Source organism: Eumetopias jubatus, unplaced genomic scaffold, assembly GCF_037043125.1.
Source record: "Eumetopias jubatus isolate StellerSeaLion01/CBP00866 unplaced genomic scaffold, mEumJub1_p1.0 scaffold_8, whole genome shotgun sequence".
NCBI classification, from domain to species: domain Eukaryota; kingdom Metazoa; phylum Chordata; class Mammalia; order Carnivora; family Otariidae; genus Eumetopias; species Eumetopias jubatus.
Genome location: NW_028274814.1, coordinates 22,953,807 through 22,980,596, shown reverse-complemented (window position 1 = coordinate 22,980,596; position 26,790 = coordinate 22,953,807). Strand labels below are relative to the sequence as shown.

The following is a 26,790-nucleotide window of genomic DNA, read 5'->3' as shown; positions in this document are numbered from 1 at the left end:
AAATGTTGGATAAAATTCACTAGTGAAGCCATCGGAACTTAGAGTTTTCTCTGAGCCTGGAGTTTTGTGGGAAGTTTTAAATTACAGCTCCAGTTTCTTTAACAGATGGATAATAGATATATAGGTACATGGCTATTCAGATCTTTTATTTGATGCAAGCTGCCAAATTTATTGGCAGAAAGCTGTACATAATATCCTGTTCTTAACCTATTCCTGTTTCTGTACTGTGTATTCATGTCCCCTCTTTCATTCCTAATATTGGAAACTCACATTTTCTCTTTTTCTCTTTATCAGTCTTGCTTGGTGTTTATTGATTTTATTAATCTTTTCAAAGAACCAACTTTTGTTTTCATTGATTCCCCCCCATTGCTTGTCCATTTTCTATTTAATTGACTTACACTCTTTATTATTTCTTTTCTCTTATTTGTCTTATTTTTTCCTAGCTTCTTAAGAGGGAAGTTTAAATCTAATAAGCTTATTTATTTTCTTCTTTCTTCTTTTCTAATATAAACATTTAAAGTCATGGATTCCTGTGTCAGCACCACTCTAGTCACGTATCACAAATTTTTATATGTTGTGTTATTGGTTTCTAAATGTTTTCTGAGCTCCCCTGTGACTGTTTGACCCATGCATTATTTAGAAGTATGTTGTTTAATTCCCAAGTAGTTGGGGATTTTCCAGGTAACTCTTCCGATTGATTGTATGGTCACAGAGTCTGTTTTGCATGATTTCAGTCCTTTGAAATTTATGGAGACTTGTTTTATGGCCAGTATTTGGTGTGTGTCAATAAAAATTTGGATTCAGTTTGATTTCTGCAATTGTTGACTGTCATGTTTTTTCAACATCAAGGTCTAAAAAAAACTTTTGAGGAAAGTTTTTGACTGGCTCGGTCAGTTGCGTGTGACCTTTTGATCTCAGGGTTGTGAGTTGGAGCCCTATGTTGGACATTGAGCCTACTTAAATTTGTTTTTTAAAAACTGGGATTCTCCTTACACCTCTTGAGGTGGTAGGTGCAGTTTGCTTATAAGTTTAAATAATTACAAGTGACTTTAGGCATATTATAGGCATTCACATTTTTAAGTAGAGTTACCATATTGCTCTTTTAAATGTTTTGAAGGGAATCCAAATACAGTAGTGATTTCGTAGCTACAATCACTCATTTTCTTAAAAAAAAAAATGCATGAACAGGCTCTTCTTTAACAGTTGGAAATTTGACATACTTTCCCCTTCCTCCTTGTGAACCCTTATTTGCAATCTATTGGGCTGAAATGGCAAGTGGCAAGACCCTAGAGCCTTTTCATTCCACTTCTTCACAAAATATTTTCCAAATGCAATGTATCTTTAAGCTTATAAGTCATTCATTTATCACCCTATCATACTTCTCTGTCAGTGTTTTGTGGGTTTTTTTTTTCCTGAAACCATAATCCCTGGTGTTAGAATTTTTTCTTCTGGACTGAGTTGTCATTATACTTAATATTAGTGCATAACTGATCAAACAACATAATTACTACTTATTAAATTAGAAACAAAGGATGATGACTTGGTAGGTGTTAGTCATTAAACACTTCTTTGTGAAATGAGTGTCATTGTATGCAGATTATATATGTGTGCGTGACTATTCTTGCTAGATTGGGACAAGATTCAGCAACAGTATAATTTCTATTTTTTTCATTTTTATTGATAGAAGAACTGGTGAAACTTTTTCTTGTAAATACATAGATGAGGCAAGGATTTTTAGTATGGTAGCTGTCACCCAATTCTTTTAAAGTCTTCTGAGTTATAGGCCAAAAATCACATAGTGATCTATCATCAAATATTATTTATAAAGACCTATCAGCTGACAGGTCTATTAGACCTTCTTTCAATTTTGATGAAAACAAAGAATTGGAAACCACTAGAGTTGGAAAAGGATTCGTTACCTGTCATTAAAGTCATTTGCTCTCCCAGCTTCTGGAAAATAGAATAAGGATTTTATCAAGACTTCTAAAATTATTTATTATTAAATTACTATTTGCTAATAAAATATTTCAACAAAAATTTCATCACAAGCATACCTTCTGTTAATTTTAATCAAATACTGGGAGCTGTATATTTTGTTCATTGTTTCAGGGGACATGCTACCTAACCAGACTGCAGAGAACGTTATAAAGTCAAACCAGCCCCTGCAGACTTGATGTCATCAGAAGTCTGACTTTTATTTTTCAGATTAAATAAATCTGCTAATACACTTCCTGGGAATACCATCTTCTGAATTCTGCTTCTAAGATAAATAGGTAAGGCACAGAGCCTCACCTTGAGTTTTGCCTCTGTGATGAAATCAATCTCCCTGGCCTATGGCTTTTCTCTCTGATATTCTATTGGTTTTATTCTCACCAGAAGTTCCTCAGAAGCAGACAGTTCTGAAGGGTTTTACTCCCTGGAGAAATGAATCTCATTAAGGTTCAGAACGATTTTGGAAGGTCTTTTGTTAGATGTGGAAGGGAGAACCTACACCTCCATCCAGGCACATTCTGGGGCAGAACAGCTTCGGGAAGAGAATGTACGGAAATTGAGGACCTAGGCCTTGATTTCTCAAAATGGTCTGTGGCCCATACACCTGGCAAGATTCCAGGCATCCCCGTCTGAAGTTGTCTGGCCTAAGAAGCCTGAGGCAGGTGCAGATTTAGAGATGAGGGACAGGAAGAGGGACCAGCAGGGGAGGCTGAGAAGAAGGCACAGCCAGTGGGTTAAAAGATTCCAAAAGAGGAAGATGAGTTCTTGGCAGAAGGAACCCCATGTGTCTGGTCATCGGCACTCATTCTCAGAGGGATCTCTAAGGGTTTGGAGAGCGCTTCTTTTGGAGAGTCCCAAAGTGGCTGTGCTGAGGTCTCTTAGGTGAATTTGGCACAGGAAAGTGTGAGTGCCCTGGGCTCCTCCTCCTCCCTCGCCGTCTGTCAGACTTCCGTCTCTTCCACGTCTTAAATACCGTCCACTGTAGTCCCTTTTTCCCTGAATGCATTTGCCCTGATAAAGGCTGTCATTTCACACCAACGCTGCTTTTCCTGCCTCTACTCTCTTTCCTCTCTCTTATCCTGCAAACTGTTGTCGGAGTCACTGTTCCGCATTGCAGATTTGATTGCATCACACCACCACCCTCACCCCTCCGGGGGACTACCACACCCTCTGCCAACAGAGCCAAGATTTTGTCCAGTTCTCTGCCAGTCATGGGCTTCCTGGACTCCTGGACTCCATCTCCGGACCCAGGGGACAGGTCTTGATTGGCCAGGCCAATTGAGTAAATCCTCTTGCTAATCATTGATTTGGGAGAGGACATATGAACTTGAGGGGTGAAAGGAAGCTCACAGGAATGGAGGAGATTCTGGAACAGGATTCTTAGGTTTTTAAAAAGAGACACAGAGAGGGGCTCAGTCAGAAGAGCATGCGACTCTTGATCTTGGGGTCATGAGTTTGAGCCCCACATTATACGGTGTAGAGATTACTTAAGTAAAAACAAAACAAAACAAAACAAAACAAAACAAAAAACCTTAAAAAAAAAAAGACACAAAGAAAGGATGAAAAGGAGGCCACTGCAGCCATTTTGTGATCATGAGCACCGTGATGACGACAGAATAGGAAACAGGTGAGAATAACCCGGGTCTTTGATGACACAGTATATTGTGCCCTTACTTTGGGTTTCCAGTTATATGAGTTAATCCAAATGGATTAAATTGTTACTGGTTGCCTCCAGAATCAACTTTTTCTGTTACTTGCCACCAAAAGCACCTTGAGTGACTCGCCACTGAATATTGAATAAAATCCAAATTCCTTTGCACAGCAAAAAAGTATTTTCATCATCTGCCCTGTTTTACCCCCCCGTCCTGACCACCCCCCCAGCCCCGTCTCCCCCGTGGTGCTCGGGCATATCACACCCTGGCCGTGCCATGCGGGATTCTCCCTTCCTTCACAGCCTCCGGTGAGCAACCTCTCCTCCTTCCTCACCTGGCAAACTTTTTAATTTTTCAAGATTATTCTCAAGCACCCCCTTCTCTTCAACACCTGGCTTTCCTGACCTTTCCAGGTTAAAGACACTTTCTCTTCCTTGCGGCCCCACTTCCCCCTCTCTGCCCTTTGCCTTGTCCCTACCTCAGTTTTAGGACCAGCCTCACCCCAAGCATTTAGATTTTTACACGGTTTCCCTCCCCCTCCCCCTTCTCCAGTAGACTCGGAGTTCCCTGAGAGCCAAGACCCCCTCTTCCTCAGTTCTGTTGCTCCCAGACGTCACGATAGTGCCCAGCTCGGCATGGTCACCCGATACATGTTTGTGGTAGGGGACTTATGTGGAAAACTTGGAAGAAACTCAGAAAAACAGCCAGGGATAGTCTTGCCTTCTCCGGTTTCCAGTTGGACCTGACCTTAAATAGGGTGGCCTCACAAAGAAACCGACAAAAACAGTGAATCTCGATTTAGGGAAAACTTGTGCCTAGCAGATTGACAAGAAAGGGACTCTGTGTTAACTTCTTACCAAATTATATTTTTTTCAAAAGATCAGGACTACGTCTCTTTGCTGCCCCCAGCTGGTGTAGAAATACAGCACTGAAAAAAAGAAATTCCCCCGAAACAAATAATGCAATATATGTTAAGGAAAAGAAAAAAAAAAAAGCAGCAGCAGCAGATAGCAGGAGGGGAAGAATGAAGGGGGGGAAATCGGAGGGAGAGATGAACCACGAGAGATGATGGACTCTGAAAAACAAACTGAGGGTTCTGAAGGGGGGCGGGGTGGGGGATGGGTTGGCCTGGTGATGGGTATTAAAGAGGGCACGTTCTGCGTGGAGCACTGGGTGTTCTGCACAAACAGTGAATCAAGGAACACTACATCAAAAGCTAATGATGTAATGTATGGTGATTAACATAACAATAAAAAATTAAAAAATAAAATAAATTCCCCCATGGGGTGCCTGGGTGGCTCAGTGGATTAAGCCTCTGCCTTAGGCTCAGGTCAGGATCAACAGTGTCCTGGGATTGAGCCCCTTGTAGGGCTCCCTGCTCAGAGGGCTATCTGCCTCTCCCTCTGCCCCTCCCCGCTGCTCATGCGTGTGTGTGTGTGTGTGTGTGTGTGTGTGTGTGTATGTGTGTGTATGTCTCTCTCAAATAAGTAAACAAAATCTTTAAAATAAAATAAATTCCCCCAGTTCGTGCCCATCAGAAATCCAGACTATCTAAAAAATTCCCTTTAGTTTAAAAGAGTTTAGGTTTCATTCCTAAACACTGAGGGTTTTCAGCTGCCTTACTCAATAAAAAATAGCAGATGAAGCCACCGTTGTCTTCCTTTGTCAGGAACAGAGAAAAATGACTTGGAAAGATCCGGTCTATTTTTTTAAGGCCGCTGCTTGGGTTGGAGAAGTCATGCAAGGAATCCTGTGTCAGAGCATGAGCATCCGCCCTTACTTTTACTCCACAATGCCCTTCATTACACGTGCCTGTGTTAGTGTTCTAGATCTGAGAAGTCTCTCATGCCATGAAGTCAGTGGGTGGTGGGTTTTCCAGAAGAGGGATGCAAAAGTCCCTATACCCTGAGTTTCAAAGGATTCCATTCGGGCCCCTGGGTGGCTCAGGCGGTTGAGCATCTGCCTTCAGCTCAGGTCATGATCCCAGGGTCCTAGAAACCGGTCCCACATTGGGCTCCCTGCTCAGTGGGGAATCTGCTTCTCCCTCTACTCCTCCCCCCTGCTCGTGCTCTCTCTCTCTCTCATGCTCTCTCTTTCTCCCAAATAAATAAAATCTTTAAAAAACAACAACAACAAAGGATTCCTTTCTGCTGGGGCAAAGAGCTAACTGAATGAAAGAAACTGATTGAACACACTTAAATGAGACATCAAACACTTTTATTAGGTGCAGCCCTCACTTAGTTCTCCTGAAAACGGTAATCGGCCACTGTTACATGTATTCATCCATGAAAGCAACAGCTCTGCACACAGAACTAATCACGTGCCAGGAGTTACCAGGTCTGCACGTGCAGTGATTTGGAAAGCAAGTGATAGAAAAGATTAAGGCAGCTTGTTAAGAAAACATTCTCCCTAGGCACCTTGATTCCTTGTGGTTTTCTCTCAGAGAGCTCCAGCAGAGGGCTACCTCACAGGTTGATCCTCTTTCCTTTCACCAGCCGCCCTCGAAATCTACACAAATCCTGGAAATAAAGCCAAACACAGTGAGTTGATGGAACACTGGGAATCTGTTCAGCATAAGACAAAGGAGATTTCTAGCATCTGCCAACAGTTAAATGGAAAAACTCTGCACAGGAGTCCTGTCAGTTAGTAAATAAACCATATTCCAGGACTCCAAATGATGCACTTGCCCACATCTAGACTAGTGTCGAACAAACTAAGAGAGCCAGTCCCCAGGAGGTCAGCCTGTCTTATTTGGCTCTGCTGTTGACCACAGGTATCTTCAACCGGCTGAGCACGGTGTTTGGTCACAACTGCCCACACTGCCGCCCTCCCCTTGTCCTGCTTTCCTTTAGACACTGCCCCATTTTGAGTGATCTGCTCCTAAGTGAAAATGATGTCATGAGTTTGGGGTTCATTTGTTTTTTCCCTTTGTTCTCAACAAAACAATTCAGACTTTTTTTGTTCCTTGTTTATTTTTGAGCAGACAGCAAGGTCAGGTGGAAAAAACAGGTTTCGAAATTCGACCTCATTCCGAAATGTAGCTCTTTCGCTTACGTCACTTTGGCCAACCTCTTGGACTTTTCACTTTCTCCTTAAGAGCGTGGAGTGAGGGGAACCTGGGTGGCTCAGTGAGATAAGTGTCCGACTCAGGTCATGATCTCAGGGTGGTGGGATCCAGCCCCACGTCTGGCCCCTCGCTTAGTCGGGAGTCTGCTAGAGATTCCCTCCCTCACTCTCTCCTCTCCCCTGGCTTGTGTGCACTCTCTCTCTCTCAAATAAATAAATAGATCTTAAAAAAAAAAAAAACAGTGAGAATGATTGTTCCACTGGGTTTTGGTGAAGAAAGTAAGAATAGGGCTATGAAAGTGCTCTTGTACCTCACAAAGAACTTTATCGCAGAAGTTAACATCATCATTCCAAGTAAAGCTGAGAAACTATATCTGCGAGACGAACATTTTATTTTTTTTAAAGATTTTATTTATTTATTTGAGAGAGAGAGAATGAGAGAGAGAGAGCACATGAGAGGGGGGAGGATCAGAGGGAGAAGCAGACTCCCGGCCGAGCAGGGAGCCCGATATGGGACTCTCGATCCCGGGACTCCAGGATCATGACCTGAGCCGAAGGCAGTCGCTTAACCAACTGAGCCACCCAGGCTCCCGAGACTAACATTTTAAAATAAATACAGGAGGGGCACCTGGGTGGCTCAGTCCGTTAAGTATCGGACTTTGGCTCAGGTCATGATCTCAGGGTCCTAGGATTGAGCCCCGTGTCAGGCTCCCCACTCAGCAGGGAGTCTGCCTGTCCCTCTCCCTCTGCCGCCCCTTCTCCTCCCCACCTCTGTGTGCCTCTCTCTCTCTCAGATAAACAAAAGATTTTATTTATCAGAGAGAGAGAGAGAGAGAGAGGCACGGCAAGAGAAGGAGCACAAGCAGGGGGAGTGGGAGAGGGAGAAGCAGGCTTCCCGCTTCCCATTCGAGCCGGATGCCAGGCTCGATCCCAGGACCCCGGGATCATGACCCGAGCCAAAGTCCGACGCTTTTAAAAGATTTAAAATCTCTTTAAAAATAGGATGAAATAAATACAGGAGGCAATTCATTTATCACGACCTGAAAAGCCTCAAACATAATGTATGCCTGCTTTAAAATTCAGAGTGTTGCACGGAAGCCCCACTTGACAAGATACGGTGCCTTCATAAGGCATTTTAAGTACTGGACCAAGGAAGGAGGACAAGACTTTCTACCATCTGCAAATGTGAAACGAGAGCCTTTTCAGACGTGGGATAGATTCACAGGTTCAGAAGGGAGAAGTGAGGTTCTTAAGCTGGGAAGGAGTTTCAGAAGATGACTCCCAGTGGCACGGTAGCTTAGTGTTGGTGTATGGTACTCTTCCCAGGACCGGAAGGCCCAGAGTTATCACGACAGTCGGTCTCCTTGGGGGTCCTGTCACCCCCGTAGGAAACGCATGCATTTATGATTAATGCACATTAAAACATAGGATCAGCTTCTTGGTTCAGAGGCTAAAATGGACTTCACCTACAAAGTAAATACGTTTATTTGCCTTGACTACAGTTTGTCTGCTAATCATCATCAGCGTTGAATGTCCACTAGTTACGAAGAATTTACAAGTGATGTGTGTTAAGTAGAAAGGGATATGAAATAATGTCTCATGCCCCCTATTGATAAGCATCAGTGGTTTCTGAAGTCTGCTCCATGACACTCCAGATGTGAACTGACCCAAGCAAAAACCTGCTTAAGAATTGCTTTCTGGGAGTCTTATTGGATTTACATATATGTAAATACTCTGCTGTATACACATAAAGGAGGCCTGTGAGTGAAAGCCCAAACCTTTAACTTCCTTCTGTGCATTCAGAAGGTAGCCTTTGTGCTTCACTTGCTCTCCTCTAGACCTGTGTTCTGTTTCCACCTGTCTGTCCTTGAACAGGATAGCCTGCATACCACAGGGCGGCCAAAGACATAAAGAAGCCTGGGGTGCTCAGGTGCCCCCCGCCTGGGAAGCAAGTACAAGCTGAAATCCCACTGTCATTCTTAGTGGGTCTCAGCAAAGCTTCTGCAAGGCGCTCTAAACAAAGCATGCTATACTTCCAAAGTACATCAGGTATGAGAGTTAAGCAGCTGAAGGAAAGAAGAAAAAATAGTCTTAACCTATCATCTCAGACAGACGTACCCTCAGCGTGCTGTCTTTTGGAATTCCATGTAATTTGTTTGCTATCTCCATAACCTCTCTCTCAAAGATTTCTTGACTGGTGCCTTTGACATCGATGTAGTGGCAGTCCGAACTGGCGAAATGGCAGGAAATTGCCTGTGCAGTGTGACAGGATTAATATTGGGGGAAAAAAAACCATTCCATTAACACCAGCAACCAAACAGGGAGACTTCTTTTAGAAAGTCAGCTATTTCACTCAGCGTTTGATTTCTAGAATGTTCCGTGGTGTCCTGTGTTAGTCTCTTCAGGGTTCAGTGACCCCCACCCCCACGCCCCAGGGACAGTTAAAGGCTGACTGAGAAATGACAAGAGGTTTTGAGCTCCCTGTGATACTTGTTTTCAAAATGGGCAGGGAACATAACGACACGAGTAAGAGGACTTTAACTTTTGAACATGTGATTTGTCTAGTGTGTGGATGTCCTCAAGTCCTAAACAGGAATGTGTTCCGGGGTTCTTCATCATCTTCCTAGAGAAGTTAGTTACTCAGCTGAGTTTGTGGTGGGTTGTTATTTCAATGGCTACAGATCGTGAAAAAAAAAAAAAAACAACCCACAAAAATACCTTGCAGAAGAAAATAATATACACGCCCACCCCTCTCAAATCAAACAGACATTTGAAGTCCGATAGCATTCACGTACAGTCCCCATCTTGTTTCCTTCTGAAGGTAAGATGGAGGTTACTTGGTTCTCCCCATTGTTGAAAAAGTTATAAGCTGATCTAAACTTAAACCCCGCTTTCCTAGTTGCAAGTTAGTTCTCTTGAGGTGACCATGTCTACTGGAAGGACTGCCTGCTTTGCCCAGAACATCAGACTTCTAGGCGGTAGAGTCACAGACTCCATTTCCCACAGAAGCCCCCACACCACGCCAAGGAGGAGTGACACCTGAGGCCAAAGGGGGAAAGTGCACACCCATATACATGGGTTTATGTATTTCTTTTAAGGGTTCATATTTTCCCAAACATTAAAGTAGTTGAAAAACTACTGAAAAATTGCAAAGTCAGTACGTTAAATCTCAGATTACTTACGTTTTTTATTCTGTAACTTTTATTTTCAAAGAGTAATCATTCTATACTCTCTCTCAACTTTTTAACATGGACCGTTTCAATATGTAGTGATCCTACCTCAGTTTATGATCCTGATCATATAGCAAGTAATATAATTTTCTGACTCATACAACTTTCAGATCTTTGGTCTCAGCTTCCTGTTCTTATACACACACAGACACATACGTTTCCATTTTTCATTTCAAGTTGAATTTTGAGGCTAAGGATCCCTGATTAAAGGCCCGAAGTGGTGAAACTCAGGAACACTCACATCATTTGTGTCACTGGGGCCGTACCCTCTGCTTGAAGAGTTCCGAGGGTCCTGCTGGTGGAGAGTCTGATCTAGTCTTTATTTAAAATGTTGGCATTGTGTTCCTCATGGATAGTTTTTGCATTAATTTTGATTTTCTAAATACTGCCCTAAAATATCATTTAACTTGATTGCTGAGGGGGTTTTTTTTGGCATCTTCCCCCCGCCCCCGTTAAATTTTGCCCCACAAAAGAGTGCCTTCTTGCCTCTCTCTCATCCCGGCCCCGTCAACCTGATGGAAATATGAATGAAGGAATGGAAGGTGAAACCTGGTAGCTAAGTCTTCACTTCAGGGAGACAACGGGGGTTGGTGTGACAAACTGGAAGCCTTCACTCAGCCCCAAAGAAGCCCCCAATATTTAGTATCAAGACCATGTTATATGGGGAAATGAGAGTCCATAGTACTGTCAGATCTGCTGAATTTTTGAGAAGCGAAAAATCTGGGAGTATGAGAAATGCCAATTTTTTTTAATGTAAGCGATGAAATCATTAGGTTTGTAAAACATTCTAGGGCTAAAACAAATTCTGGGACTAAGAGGTGAAAAATATGGCTGCCTGTGAAATCTGAGGTCTGGGCAGCCAATTCAGAACCTTTGTTTAGAATCAATAATGGTTTTCCCAATAACAAAGCTATTATAAACTGTCCTCTTATGTGATTACTGTGAGCTATATACATTCCAAATCTTATGATTTTAGTATGTCAGCCATTGTGTCTGCCTCCAAAAGCACCGGCTGTGGGCTCCCAAGTATGTTCTTTCTCTGAAGCAATTCTATGAATGTTCGTAAATCAGTATCAGTAGGATTGGGATCCTGAGGTCACCCGGCTTCTTACTGATAAGAGCAAAAAAGCATGAGGTAGCAAATAGATTTCCTGGTAAATATAAACCCCGCTAAAGGCCAGTTTAGTTCAATGTCCAAATCTCATAACGTTTCACATATCTTGACATTTTTGTTTCTAACCTCTTCATCTTTGGAAGGTACAGTGATGTGAGTGCATACCTTCCGGTATCCTTGAGTTTTGTTCCAGCCAGATCCATGGATGAGCAAAGGATGAAAGAAAACAGTGTCTCCCTTCTCCATCACAAGGTGCACTCGGGGGCTGTTTTCATCATAGTCCTGGATCCCGTAGAACATTATGTTAACTCCCCCCTAGAACACACAAGAAAACCAAAGTCTGTATTAGAGGAACCCGTGATTCAGAATTTTATCAATGACTCATTAGGAAAAGCAAAGGTTTCCTAAGTTCTGCCAAGAGAAAGAGATAAATAGACTCTTAAGCTGTAATATATACAAAAACTTCTCAGATATCTGGTTGTAAAAATCATGGATTTGGGGGACCAAAGGAAGAATCTGAAATTTCCACTTAGCCTTCATTACTGAATTGTAAGTGAAGATCTAGACCATCTTTGCATTTTGCGGTTAACACGGGAGATCCCCTTTCCAGCCTGAATCTTAACCTCTCTTTCCCAACATGATGTTCTCTTCACCTGGAACTTTGCCTAAATAATTCTTCTTTGGCTAAGGAGTTCCTCTGAGAAGCAAACTGTTCTTCCAAGCCAACAGAGAGAAAATGCTCAAGTTTCCTCAGCTCAGAAAGCACTCATGTCACATCCAGAGTAAAGAAAGAAGAATAGTCAATTAAAACATTGTGTTTTTTTATAACTACTTCCAAAGTTACTGCTTCAGTAATGGTTATGGGGGGGGGGCACGGTATCCCATTCTCCTCCCTAAGGCTCTCCCACATTCTTCTGGGGGGAAGGGCCGCTTTCCTGCTGGACTGTGTTGGGACTTTGACCCAGTACCCTTCTCTCCTGGCCAGGGTGGATTTGTGACCTAAGCTTGGTCAATCAGACCTCCCACTGTTGTCCTCACTTTGAATCTGAACAGAGGATTGATCAAAGACCCTGGTCATGGTCAAGATTCAACTGTCCCCACCAGGTGTCCCAACCTGACTGTTCCCAGGGAACGGTGACTCCCACTTTCCCTCTCCCCAGAGCCAGCCAGGCTTTCCATGGACTCAGCACGTGCCTGCGTCCCTCCAAGACACTCCCTTTGGCTTACGTCAGCCACAGCCCGCTTCTGTTGCCTGCACCAAACTTTCCCTAAACCTCAACTCAGTTTATGAATCTTACCGTTTCAGATTTTATATCCGAATCCAGACTCAAAGATTTTCACTTGGCACTAATCCCCAGTGCAAGAGTTCTAACTAATTGAGGCAGAAGTCCTGAAACCCATATTCTTTACTTCCTACAAAACCACATTCATTCTTCCTGCCTTAACAACACGTGCTCTCTCATTCTGACCATCATTATGGGGTTTGCAGGCCTTATTGTCTGATACCTAAAACACTCATAATCTCCTCTCTGGTTTCTCTGCCTCTGGACTCCTGACCTCCAGTACATCCTGCTCTAGACCTCAAGATTATCATTCCTGAAGAGCCAATTGAGCTCACCATTCATGGGCTCAAAAGCATTTGATAGTTTTCTCACACCAACAGTTCAGTCAATAAACCATTCAATGGGCACACAATGGCATGCTACTCCTCCTTCCCCAGAGCCTTCCTTGGTCTCTCTAGCCGGGAAGAGATGATTCCCCCCTCTTCTTTATCCTAAGGGCCAGCGATCAGTGCATAAGAATTACTTGGCATTTGAGACATGCATCTGGTGTTGTGAGTGTTTATGTCTGACCTCTGCCATGAGGCTTAATCATCTCAGATCCTATACAGCGCCTACCAGAGTTTCCCACGCTGGTCAGCTTTCCAAAACTTGTTGAAAGAAAAATGATTATCTTACCTGACATCCTTGAATTTTCTCTGATCCTAATTCCAAAACCTAAAACAATGTTTTGCTAGGAAAGGAAATGCCATCTCATCGTTAAAGTTCTTTATGGATACTGATAGGAAATCAAAACAATAAATCTTCTGGTTGAGATATATCCACTAGGGGCTCCTGGGTGGCTCAGGGAGTCGGGTGTCCGACTCTGGATTTTGGGCTCAGGATATGATCTCGGGGTCATAAGATCAAGCTGCATGTGGGGCCAGTGCTCAGCAGAGTCTGCATGTCCCTCTTCCTCCCCCGCTGCCTCTCTCTGCTCCCGCCACCTCTCACATGTGCAAATATCGTGAGCTCTCTCCCTTTACCTCTCTCTCTCTCTCTGCGTCTCTGACTCACATAAATAAATAAAATCTTAAAGAGAAAGAAAGAAAGAAAAGAAAGAAAGAAAAGAAAAGAAAGAAAGAAAGATAGATTTATCCTGTATGCAGACATACCTCCCACTTAGGATAACCATGTGGCTTCAGGTGGCCTTTGTGTGTGCCTGGGAGCACACACAGGCAGCCATTGTTCTCGTCGATGTGCTCCATGGCTGTCCAAGCACAAACTATGTTATTGCTGGGCCGGAAGGGGAAATAGTACAGATCCTGGTGCAAGGGATGACGGGATGTCTTCTTGCCTGAAACAGAACCTGCTGTTAAAACACACCTGAACCTCAGAATTCGTCGCCTTTGCCCGCAAAACCAGAACAATGACTATCGCTACAAAACCCAGACGACGGAAACGGCACTATAGAAAATCAGCATGCCCAGAGAAGCACCACACTGGAATATCAAATCCACAGGGTGACTCCAGATCCTACACTTTTTTTCTGGGTTTCTGGTAGCCGAGGACTCACACCATTCTCTAGCAACTCATAACATATCATGATCTGTGTTGTGCTTTATTCCTTTGTAACTCTGGTTTGAGCACAGAGCATAGTATTCAAAACAAAGTTTGATTAGTTGAAGAGAGTAGACAAATTTGAAGTTCCCTGTTAGCCTTCAAAGTGGCTGATACAAACACTATCAATGAACTAAATTAATAAAAGGCCGCCAAGAAGTTCCTTGTGAAACTAGAGGCACTTGGTGCACAGTCATTGTGTAGAATCAGAGGTCACAGAACCACATTTCCGTGGTTCCCTGTTTGCGCTCTGAACTTGGTGTTCCCCAGTCCCCAACCCCGACCTCTCTAAGCAAGACATCCAGGGTGGGAGAGATTTCGTGGTGCTACGCTACAGGCCAGTCACATAAAGCTCTGCTGGCCTCTTTTCTCCAGAAAAAGTGGAAAAGGATAAAGAATCTTGAAGGACCCATTTATTACTCCTGGTAGAATACATTTTCTCAGCATGGCCCAAGAGCTGGGGCTAGCTTAAAAATGCAGATTCCTGGGGGCGCCTGGGTGGCTCACTCAGTCAAGCATCTGACTCTTGATTTCAGCTCAGGTCTTGAGCTCAGTTTCATGAGTTCAAGCCCCGCTTTGGGCTCCATGCGGGGCATGGAGCCTACTTTGAAAAAAAAAATTTTTTTTGGACGCCTGGGTGGCTCAGTTGGTTAACCGACTGCCTTTGGCTCAGGTCATGATCCTGGAGTCCCTGGATCGAGTCCCGCATCGGGCTCCCTGCTCAGCAGGGAGTCTGCTTCTCCCTCTGACCCTCCCCCCATCTCATGTGCTTTCTCTCTCATTCTCTCTGTCTCTCAAATAAATAAATAAAATCTTTAAAAAAAAAAATTTTTTTTTAAATACGGATTCCTGGGTTCTAGCTTCCAAACCAGTTTCTCTGGGAGTGAGATCTTAGGAGCTACATTTTAGCAAGCACAAGAGCAACTGTATTTTGTGATTTTAAGAGCAACTGTAGTATGTGATTTTTTAAATTTATTTTTATTTTTTGAGAGAGCGAGAATGAGAGAGAGAGAGTGTGTACATGGGGCGGGAGGGTCAGAGGTAGAAGCAGACTCCTTGCTGAGCAGGGAGCCCGATGCGGGACTCGATCCCGGGACTCCAGGATCATGACCTGAGCCGAAGGCAGTCGCCCAACCAATGAGCCACCCAGGTACCCTAGTATGTGATTTCTAAGAATAGTTTTAATTTTGTTAGGAATAATAATGTCTTCAATCAGGAAGGCCAAATTCACACTATCATAGGTGAGAATGGTTAACAAAGCTTAGAGGTGATGATTGTAATCATAGGAGCCTATGGTATATGAACAGTCATGTTCATTAAACCAAACTTTTGAGTAGCAAGCCAGTCGTCTGAAAATCCAACAATAACCCTACAGTTAACATCTGAGATCACTACTGTACTTCACCATTGTTATGACGTATGCTATTTTAAGACTTAAATAAAAGGACATATATATTTATTTATCAAAGTTTAACATTTATACACACAGGTATAGTTAGAACACCTTAAATTATTTTTTTCTCTTTTCTTTTTTTATTTTTTTGGCTTCTCCATAACAAGTAAGAGGCCTTTACCAGAATCTGGAGGTTTGTTTATTAGCATTGTATGCATGGCCATAATATTGGGTCCAGTGAAGCACTCCACATATTTCAGAATCTAAGAGAAAAGAGGAGAAAACGTTTCACGAGAAATGCAATGCACAAAAGTGGCACAAAGTACAATTATCTGTACAAGAGCCAAGATGCCAAGAATTAAACACTTGGTAGGAGCGCCTTGGTGGCTCAGGCAGTGAAGCCTCCAACTCTTGATTTCAGCTCTGGTCATGATCTCAGAGTCAGGATCGAGCCCTGTGTTGGGCTCCTTGCTCAGTGGGGAGTCTACCTGAGATTCGCTCCCTCTGCCCCTCCCCTCCAAATAAATAAATAACTATATTTTTTTAAGAAACCACTTGGTATTTCACGACACTGCAAACAAAGAATGAAAAAGTTGGAACAGGAAATCTTCAACATTGAATTAAACAGGCTTTTCCGAGCCAGTTGGAAGCCCAACCGCTTTTTCTACAAGAGAGACAAGTGTTTCTCTGAGGTATCACCTGGGAAGGACAGAAATACTCTTCTCTCAACTGGAACTGTCCACAGCTGCCCAGGGAGAAGGCAGCTTCCTCTTTCCCCCACCGAGACTCCTCATAAGAAGGGACCATGAGGGGCCCCTGGCTGGCTCAGTCGGTAGAGCATGCAGCTCTTGACCTCAGGTCGTGAGTTCAGGCCCCACGTTGGGCGCAGAGCCTACTTAAGAAAACAAGGAGGGACCGTGAGAGGCCCCAGCACACATGCAGCGGCCATGCATACCCCAGAAGAAAACAGAAGAGCATCTGGGGCCACTTCACAATCAGAGCACCTCCCATTCCCCAGCTCTTCACCGAGGCCCTCCAAAGCAGACAGAGTGAAAGGAAACGGGGGTACGGTGGGGAATGAGATGAGCAGGTCCCTGCCCCCATGGAGTCGATTTTCTGGTGGAAGAAGGGTCTTCAATAATGACATGGGCACGGAGGCTTGAGACCAAGTTAGCAATGAGCATGGGACCCGGGCTCTGGCAGCTGGGGTGCTACCTCCTTGCGTCTAACCCACCAAGGGAGGGGTACGTGCAGAAAAGACTGGGCATTGTATGCCTACTACCTGCCAGGGGCTTTATGCATCAGCCCACCTAAACCTCACAGCGGTCCCTGAAAAGTAATGCGTCCATGCATTAATAATCCTTTAAAGAGAACACCCCACACAAATGAGGCTAAAGCTAATAAACTGCCCAAGTTGGCAGAACCAATTAAACGAACAAGATGGTATTCAATCTCCAATTCTGTCTGACTCCAAAAACAAGCATATTCTACTGCTTTCTACTTGATGCCCTATAAGGAATATTGGCAACTTGGGAATGAAATGCTTGAAATGGTACCAAAATCCTAGGAGTCAGGACTCATACTTCTTGTTTTTATAAAGCGTGTCAACTTTTGGGATTCCCTCAGGCCAGTGTTTTCTTTCTTTCTTTCTTTCTTTTTTAAACTAATCTCTAATCCCACTGTGGGGCTCGAATTCACAACCTCGAGATCAAGAGTCTCATACTCCCACGACTAAACCAGCCAGGCGCCTCCGACCAGTATTTTCTAAATCCCAGTGATACTCAAGAGCCATTTTACCATTTCTATCGTACTTTACAGAGCTGCCCGATACAGTTAGCCAATAATTTCCCTAAATCGACTCACGTCTTTTCCTGATTTATTCCTGAGGTCATAGGATGGATGTGCTGGTTATTTTTTCCAATACACATCAAAAAAATACCCAACTACTAAAGTCATACCCTCCTCCTAAAAATCATTTCATGAACCAGCAGATGCATGCATGAGTCACACTTTAGAGAGGTGGGAAACCTGGACGTCCTGGTCGTGCTTACTCTACCACATGTTGCCTCTAACTTCAAGCTTTTCCTCCTTGATCAATGCTCACAAGTTCCATTTCCATAGCAGGACTTGAGTTTGGGAAGAATGGATAGTTCAGAGGGGCCACGTCCCCTCTTGTCCCCAACCTTAGGGGCTGGACATCAGAGGTGGCTTACCTGTACCGTCTTTTTCAGGAGGCAGATTTTCTTTTCTTAAAATATTTTTTAACTTTTTTTTAAAGATTTTATTTCTTTGTCACAGAAAGACCGAGAGAGAGAGAGCAGCAGGCAGAGGGAGAAGCACGATCCCTCCCCAGTGAGCAGGGAGCCCAATCGGGACTCGATCCCAGGACCCTGGGATTAAGACCTGACCCGAAGGCTGACGCTTAACCGACTGAGCCACCCAGGTGTCCCATTTTTTTTTTTTTTAGACTTTCGTTATTTATTTAACAGAGGACAGAGAGAGAGGGAACACAAGCAGGGGGACTGGGAGAGGGTGAAACAGGCTTCCCGCTGAGCAGGGAGCCCGACGCGGGGCTCGATCCTAGGACTCTGGGACCACCCCTGAGCCGAACGCAGATGCCTAATGACAGAGCCACCCGGGCACCCCAGGTGTCCTAGTTTTTAACTTTTTTTTTTTTTCTAGGTTTAAGTAACATCCACACGCAACCTGGGGTTTGAACTCACACGCCAGAGATCAAGAGCCACAGGCTCGGGACACTTGGGTGGCCCAGGCGGTTAAGCAGCCGAGTCTTCATTTCGGCTCAGGCCGTGATTTCAGGATCCAGAGATCCAGCCCCATGTCAGGCTCTGTGCTCACTGGGGAGTCTGCTTGAGATTTTCTCTCTTCCTCTCCCTCTGCCCCTCCACCTGCTCGCGCCTCACTCTCTCTCTAAAATAAATACATAAATCTTAAAATAAAAAAAAAGTCGCGTGCTCTACCAACTGAGCCAGGCAGGTGCCCACGTGAGGCAAATTTTCTAATCACCCTTGGGGTTATAATTTCTAAGATGTACTATATGCAGTGTGTCCTTTAAACCATTCTCCGTAAATGGTTCATAAACTGTGATACATTTATGCAGTGGGATGCTACGCAGTAGTTTAAAAGTATGATATAGAGTAATATATAAGTGATACGGAAAGATGTGTAAGATCTATTATAAGTGGAGAAAACATGGCGACAACCAGTATGTTCCCACGTGACACAAAAGGTGTGGGTAGATAGGTGCACCTGCATAGCCATGAAAAAATTCTAGCTGAATGCACCAGAAAGCTCAGCAGTGAATGGGGCTGGCGGGTGGGAGACTTCCTTTCTCCTGTTATGCCCTGCTGTGCTATGTGGATATCTTCATAACTATGAATTACTCTTAAATAATAATAATTTTTTAAAACCGACTTTAAACCTGAACACAACCTTGGGCACCTGGGTGGCTCAGTTGGTTAAGCGACTGCCTTCGGCTCAGGTCATCGAGGACTCGGGATCGAGTCCCACATCGGGCTCCCTGCTCAGCAGGGAGTCTGCTTCTCCCTCTGACCCTCCCCCCTCTCATGTGCTCTCTCTCTCTCTCTCATTCTCGCTCTCTCAAATAAATAAAATCTTTAACAAAAATAAATAAATAAAAAATAAATCTGAACAAAACCTTAAACCTCTACTGACCAGATTCATGAGAAAAAAAGAAACAAAGGGATGTCCAGTGATGAGGACCTGCAATGTCCCTCCTGTTGTTATGCCATATCCAGAGTCGGAGAGGCTCTGTCTCTCTCTAAGGCAGAATTCCTAACCTTCTCAACCAAGGATAATGACCAAACTCCAGACAGGGTTTCTCCGTCTGGACACTACTGACATTGGGGGCTGGATAATTCATTATCTGGGGGAGGGGGCTATTCTGTGCACTGTAGGATCCCTGGGCTCCATTAGCAGCATGTCCGGCCTCTACCCCGAGAGAAGCCGGTAGTACAGGGTCCCCACCACGTGACAACCCAGCATGGCTCCAGGCACCGCCAACTGTCCACCTCCAGTTGAAAACCACTGCTCACCAGCCACAAGACAAGGGGGCCAGAGAAAGTGTAAGCAGCAATTCCAGAGGCAAGCATGCAGGTGGGCTATTGGATTAGAGGGAAAGAAAATGCAGGAAAGCTCTCGAACCTCAGGGAGAGCACAGTATCTGAAGAGTTCCTTGTCTTCTTGGAAATCTTGGACCTTTGAAACTGTCTTTTCACTTGGCATATATTCTGATTTTGCAATGGACACATCTCTCATTATCATCATTTGCTCTGGTTTCACCTCCCCCTGGCAGATCCTTTCAAACTCGCTCCTAGAAAATTAAATTGGCAGATGATGTCATTAGTGCAGGCTCCAGACACCTGGCCTGGCCAGTTCTGTGGAAAGATTCTCGAAGATGGAGGGGGTGGTGTCTCTGCACCAGGCTGACCTCCGGGCCAGGCTCAGGAGTTCTGAGGACGGGGAAGAGAAACCGGCCAGCTCAGAAGCCCCCTCTCCTCACCGTGAGGCTGGAATTCACTGCGGGAACTCACATATCCTTTAGCCTCCCAGAACAGTGGGGAAATGTCTGTGATTTGGTTGCACCTGAGTAATCAGGGCAACTACTTCTCTCATACTTACCACGGGCCAGGCCCCCTTCGAAGGACTCTTGTGTACTACACCTTATTCAGTCCTCACAACAACGCTAGGGCATAAGACACACAACAGGAAGTAGCGGGGCTAAGATTAAAGCCAGCTGGTCTGGCTCCAGAGCTCATGTTCCTAACCACTTCCCAGTGAGCCAATCACTGAAAAATATCTGAACACACACACGCTCATCTTACTCACATTCCTACTGCAAACATACAACATTTCTGTAAAACAACGAAGGGTTACTGTACCTAAAGCGTTCAATATCAGCCTCAGATACCAAATTTTTAATGACAAGAAACCCATTTTCTTCATAAAATTGTCTCTGTCCTAGGCTTAGATCATTATTATCCCGAGTATACCTAAAGGAGAAAAAAAAATTTCAAATAAGTCCAAATGAAAAATCACAACCCAACAATATGTATCGAGAGCCTGACAAATGTTCATACTCTTCCACCCAGCATTTCTATTTTTTATTTACTCTAAGAAAATAACCTGAACAGTGTTTTAAAACAAGTCTTTGGGATTTAAGTTTATTGATTTTTTTTTTTTTTTAGTAATCTCTATCCCCAACATGCAGCTCGACCTCACGAACCAGAGATCAAGAGTCACATGCTCTTCCGACTGAGCCAGCCAGGCGCCCCCAGTCTGACCATTTTTTAAAACGTTTAGATCCAAAACGTTAACTACTGCTATCACTAAAAAAATAGAAGAATAATTAATTAATTATATCCACTCAATGGGACAGGACTCAGGCATTAAAAATGAAGAGCATGGGGCCCCTGGGTGGCTCAGTTAAGTGTGGACTGGTTGTTAGGACTCAGGTCATGATCTCATGGGTCCTGAGATCAAGCCCCAAAATGGTCTATGGGCTCAGCGGGGAGTCTGCTTGAGATTCTCTCCCTCGGCCCCTCCCCCCACTTGCAATGTGTGCACTTTCTCTCTTAAATAAAGAAATCTTTTTAAAAAAATGAAGAGCATATGATAGTACGGACAGTGCTTACTATAATAAAATGTATTTAGATTTGTTTATAACCAAGACACTACTTGAAAACAAATGCAAAGAAATACAAGAAAACATTTTTTAAGTGATTATCTTTACATCATGGAATTTTGGATGACATTTTTAAATTCCTTTTATTTCTCTGATTTTCCTATTTGTTCTGTAATGAATATGCACGGTTTTTCAGGTGGGGAAACAAATTCAATAGACTTTATGTTTTAAATTGTCTAGATCATACATTCTCAGAAGAAATCAAAGTCACAAAATCCAAGTAAGTGCATGGCAAATGCACAGTCTCAGATCACCCAGTCCTTTCTTCTGGATTGGAACTGTGGCTCTACGAGAACATTCTATGGAGATCAATGTCTTCCCCTACAAAGGTAATTTAAGATAAACCAAAGATACTAGCTAATATAGCAATAGGACCACAAACTACAGGCTAACTTAAATGAGGTATAACATGCCTAAATTTGAAAAAATCAGATTATACACTTCTGATACTTTTCCCCTAATTTTTAAAATACATATAAAAAATAAAGTTTTTTAAGGTCTTCACATTTTCCCCTAGCTCTAATTAGAACAAGTCCTGGCAACAGCCAATTTGTAGAATGAGTTTTTTAAAGAATTTATTTATTCACTGTAGGGAGAGAGAGCACAGGCAGGGGCAGGAGCAGAGGGAGAAGGAGGAGCAGACTCCTTGCTATGCACAGACCCTGACCCGGGGACTCCTTCCCATGACCCATGAGATCATGACCCGGGCCAAAATCAAGAGTCGGACGCTAACCCAATGAGCCACCCCAGGCGCCCCTGTGTAATGAATTTTCACCAGACAACATGAGATGTATTTTATATCTTAGTTACCACTAGAAAAAGCTTTATATACATTGTATGGTTAAAAATGACAATTCGATCTACTTACTGGAATTGTGGAGGCTGGAAACCGTTAGGAGAAACAGCCCCTGAAGTGGGGTGAGCTACCTAGGTGTGAATTAAGGCAAATAAAATGAAATTTAGGAATCGATCTTTTCTAGAAACAACAGTCTGCCCAGGATTCCCTGGCATCAGGGAAGACTGGGTTGCACACATAGCCGCTGACAGGTACGCACGGTTGCTTACATCATTTCATTTCAGGAAGTCCAGACAAGGGACTGGAAGACCCAAGACCTTTATCGCCATGCCTGCAGCCCAGTGCAGGAGGCCTAGACCCGTAGGGCTCACTAACCGGGTCCAAGGTTACCCAGCAAAAAGGTGCCTCAGCGCAGATTTGATCCATTCGCTTTACTTCATAGCGTCCACTAGTTTATTCCACGTGACTATTTCTTCCACTAAACTGCTGAACAAATAAAAAGTGTAAGGTTAAAATCTAGAAGTGAGGAGAACTGTGCTCTTCCAAAGATGGGTACTGAATGCAGTGGGAGTCCAGTCCAAAATACAAGAAACTTTTGGCTTCTTCTTCTTCTTAAAAAAAAAAAAAAAAAAGCACTGGGTGGTGTATGCAAACTGAATCATGGAACACTACATCAAAAACTACTGGTGTAATGTATGGTGATTAACATAATAAAATAAAATTTTTTAAAAAGTCTATTAAATAAACAGTGGCTCTAGGAAAAGTATGGTCCACATAGTTCAGTATAATTTTAAGTATCTTAAAGAGCTAGAAATTATGGAAATTCTTTCTGGTTTTCTATCCAGGGAACCACAGATCATTTACTTAGCCTCTCCTTCTTCTTGTCCTCTTAATTTTTTTTTCATTGTTTCTTTAGCTTAAGGAGTGACGGTCTGAATGTCACCACTCATACACATGTTATTTTCTGTCATGTCTTTATGTAACTGGGGGCAGTATAATCCTCTGTTCTCCCTGAGGCAGAGAGGTTAATGACCTTTGTCAGCCACGAGCAAGATGTGGTAGACAGAAAGCAATATTTCAGTCCAAAATCCTTCTCCCTACCATTGTGGATTCTGGTGGTGGTGGTTGCCCAAGTTGGAGCCCAATTCGGGGCTTGAAGTACAACCCTGAGATCAAGAGCTGAGCTAGAATCAGGAGGCAGGTGTTTCAGGGACTGAGCCACCCAGGTTCATTTTCACAGTAGTCACAGACTGGACCTGGAAACCTTCATTCTGGTTCCAGTTTCCCCAGTGCCCGTGGGTTGGTGGTTCTCACCTTTGGGCATGTATCAGAAACAAGTGAAAACAGACGGCTGGGCCCCACTCCCAGGTATGTGGAATCCATGGGTCTGAGATGGGCCTAGGAATCTGCATGTCTAACAAGCTCGCCTGTGCCGGGCTCTGGGCGGTCGGCTCACGCGCGGCCAAGTGCAGAAAATGCCAAAGGAGCTGAGCGCAGGCCCCTCCGTCAGGACTTCCACTCTCCCCTCGCAAGGCAGGGAAACAGGCCCTAGGAGGGCCCGGAGGGCTGGGGCGGAGCCACATCAGCCCCTGAGGTCGGCCCCGTCACGACCCCGCTGGGAGCTTGGGGCCACCCGCGCCGGGACGCCCCGCTGCCCTGGCCCCCGAGCCCCGCTCCGTCCCGGGTGCCCGGGACACCTGACACCATCACGGGGACGCGGGCGCGGAGGAAGGGGAAGAGCTCGCTGGGCGGCTGTGCCAGGAACCCTGGAGGCCACCGCACTTGCAGCCCGAGCCCCGCGCAGCCCAAAGGATACGCGCGCCCCGGCCGTACCCCGGCCGAGGTGTCCCAGCACAGTGCGCAGGCGGGCGCCAGCACGGGACTGGTTCATGGCTCCGGCGAGGAGTCGAGTCGACCAGGCCTCGGTCCTGTGTCCGGGCGGCGGGCGGGGCGACGAGCACAAGGAGCCCTGGCCGAGCGCGCAGAGCTCCTGGGATTCCGCCTTGTGCGGAGATGCACTGAGCCTCCCGGGCCACCGTACAGTGAGGACGTCCTGCCCACAGCCCCAGCGCCTCAGTGATCACAGAGGTCGTCCCAGCCGCACGCAGCCGGGGAACTGTTGTTGTAGGGCTTAGCGACCGGGTTCAGGTCGCCCAATGAGAATTGAGCCAAAACATGACCCGTATAGCCAAGGCCTAGTTTCAATTTAGTTTATTCCACGTGACTGTACCTCTGGCTCAGCTGCTGAAGTAACAATTCAGATATCAGCCCTAGAAGTAACACGTGCTGTTCAAGAGATGCAGCTTAATTGCTTGGGAATCCAGTCTGAAATATTAGAAACACACTGGATGTTCCTTAAAAAAGAAAAAAGGCACATGAAGTAAATGACTCCCTGAAGCTTGTCTCATCCACACAGTCTAGTATTATTTTAAAATTTCCTAAAGAACTAGAAATTGTTTTTATTTTATTTTAGTTTTTTTACTTTAATCTCTACACCCAAACGTGGGGGTGGAATTCACAACCCCAACATCAAGAGTCACACATTCCACCAACCAAGCCAGCCAAGCACCCTTTCCTTCCTTCCTCCCTCCTTCTTTCTTTTTTTCTTTTTCTCTTTCTTTTTTTTTTTTCTTTCTTTCTTTCTTTCTCTTTCTTTCTTTCTTTCTTTCTTTCTTTCTTTCTTTCTTTCTTTCTTTCTTTCTTTCTTTCTTTCTTTCTTTCTTTTTTTCTTTCTCTTTCTTTCTTTTTCTTTCTTTCTCTCTTTCTTTTCTTTCTTTCTTTCTTTCTTTCTTTCTTTCTTTCTTTCTTTTTTTCTTTCTCTTTCTTTCTTTTTCTTTCTTTTTCTCTTTCTTTTCTTTCTTTTTCTTTCTTTCTTTCTTTCTTTTCTTTCTTTCTTTCTTTCTTTCTTTCTTTCTTTCTTTCTTTCTTTCTTCTTTCTTTTCTTCCTTCCTTCCTTCCTTCCTTTCTTTCTTTCTTTATTCTTTCTTTCAGTTACTTCGGGGACAAGTATACAGGATTTGGCCACCATCATCTAGGTCATAAACATCCATTACCTCTCAAACTTCCCTCCTACACTCTTTTCCTCATTATTTTGTGTGTATGTGGTAAGAACACAACGTAAGATCTACTCTCTGAGCAAAGTTGAAGTAGATAATGCTAGCTATTGACACAACCATGCTGTATGTAATCTCCAAACTATTTACCTAGCATAACGGACACTCTGTAGCCTTAACCCATCCCCTCTCCAGTCTCCCCTCCCTCAACCCCTGGGAACCCCCATTCTCTCTGCTTCCATGAGTTTGACTCTTAAATTCCTCCTGTCAGTGGTAGCAGGTACTTGTAGCCCTGTCACTGGCTTCTTTCACTTAGCATAGTGCCCTCAAGGTCCATCCATGTTGTCACAAATGGCAGGAGCTCCTTCCTTACTAGGGTTGAATCATATTCCATTATGTGTGTCCACCCTATTTTCTTTACCCTTTCACTTGGTGACAGACACTTAGGTGGTTGCCGTATCTTGGCCCTTGTGAAAAGTGTTGCAGTGAATGAGGGAATGCAGATATCTCTTGGAGATCTAATTTCAGTTCCTTTGGATATATACCCAGAAGTGGGATTGCCGGATCATGTGGTACTTCTATTTTTAGTTTTTGAGGTCCTTCCATACTGTTTTCCATAATGGTTATGAGAACCAGAAATTCTTTCTGGATTATCTTTCTCGTGGAGTCTCGGCAGATGATTGACCTAGCATCTCGCTGATTCTTTTCTCTCCCTCGTTTTTCTCATTGTTTCTTTGTCTTAGAGTTACTTCCAGAGAGTCTCACCTTATAAACATGTTATCAGTTTTTTTTTAAGATTTTATTTATTTATTTGAGAGAGAGAGCAGGGGGAGGGGCAGAGGGAGAGGGACAAGCAGACTCTGTGCTGAGAGCTGAGCCCAAGGAGGGGCTCCATCTCGAGACCCTGAGATCACGACCTGAGCTGAAATCAAGAGCCAGACGCTTCACCCACTGAGCCACCTGGGTGCCCCTAAACATCTTATCATTTCTTAAGGGATGTCTTTATGTAATGTGGTGAAACTGCCATACTCACGGAGAAAAGCAGGCCGGGACTCAGAATTTAGTTTATTAGCTGCTGCCTATTTCCTCTGAGGGAGGGTGGAGATTTCTCAGCATCCAGAGCAAGGCTTGCCCTTTGGCCTTCATCTTTGGGTTCTCTCTCCTTTTTCCATGATTACTCCTTACCCAGACTCTCAGGTTATTTTAGGTTGACAGAAATGTCCTGGGCCTTCCCTCATGAGCTCCTAACCTCCTTGCCCACAAATTGATCATCACATGGCGGCAGCTGATCCTGATCTCGTTGACTTGACTGCCAGGGGTTTTCAGGAGAGGCCCTTATGTTTATCCTAGTTAAAAGTGAAGCATCTGGCCTTTGGCAGGTACTGGAAAGAGAATCTGCGTGTTTCTGCTTCTGAGAATACAGCTCCTGCACCGGGCTCTCGGGGGAATAGCTGAATCCTTACTGCCTTCTCCTGGTGGAAAGCAGGCACTGCTAGGAAGAGGCCAATGTAAATTAAGTTCAGGCCAACCCAGATGATTTAAAAGACAAGACCTTCAGCCACACAGGCCCTGAAAGTTATTGGCTTTCCTGACCAATGGGAAAGAGTGAGATGAAACTCCACACACCCGTAGGTTTAATGTTCCGCCCGAAGACCTTGTTTTCCAAGTGTGTGAAAATCCCTGCCCGCTCTGCCGTGAGCTGGTTTAAGTGGAGGGTCGTTGAAAGAGATGAAGGAAATCTTTGAATGTTTCCAGTTATTGTCTGCCTTTTTAAAATTAGAGGATGCTGGGTTTAAGATGTCTCACTGAAGAGCCCTTGGGGAATTAAAACAATAATTTCTCCGTGGGTAAGTTGATGAATGTCACTAGCTTTTAAAAACAGTGATTTGGATT

At 44.2% G+C, this 26,790-nt stretch overlaps 2 protein-coding genes across 2 annotated transcripts in view; one reads left to right on the top strand and one right to left on the bottom strand.

Annotated features, from left to right (window-relative positions):
- Positions 1-13,762, top strand: part of MCM10 (minichromosome maintenance 10 replication initiation factor) — an 81,668-nt gene extending 67,906 nt beyond the window's left edge. The window contains exon 21 of the mRNA XM_088025810.1: positions 13,680-13,762. The gene's annotated coding sequence lies outside the window, so the exon portion shown is untranslated. The remainder of the gene's footprint in view (positions 1-13,679) is intronic.
- LOC148163668 (phytanoyl-CoA dioxygenase, peroxisomal-like) lies at positions 5,845-23,961 on the bottom strand. Its single transcript, XM_088025811.1, has 9 exons — positions 23,661-23,961; positions 21,917-21,975; positions 20,246-20,356; positions 19,509-19,677; positions 15,508-15,589; positions 13,489-13,670; positions 11,220-11,369; positions 8,829-8,963; positions 5,845-6,163 (listed from the first exon to the last, which is right to left on the bottom strand). The coding sequence occupies exons 1-9, from the start codon at positions 23,733-23,735 to the stop codon at positions 6,110-6,112; spliced, it is 1,017 nt and encodes a 338-aa protein (XP_087881937.1). The 5' UTR covers positions 23,736-23,961; the 3' UTR covers positions 5,845-6,109.
- Between the last annotated feature and the right edge of the window lie 2,829 nt (positions 23,962-26,790).

Coding starts and splice junctions, on each gene's coding strand:
- LOC148163668 (XM_088025811.1), bottom strand. CDS start 23,735: ATGAACCAGTCCCGTGCTGGCGCCCGCCTGCGCACTGTGCTGGGACAC. Junction 15,590..19,508: donor GATACTGTGCTCTCCCTGAG/GTTCGAGAGCTT, acceptor CTTTTCTCTTAG/ATTCTGAAATATGTGGAGTG. Junction 8,964..11,219: donor AAACTCAAGGATACCGGAAG/GTATGCACTCAC, acceptor CACACTGCACAG/GCAATTTCCTGCCATTTCGC.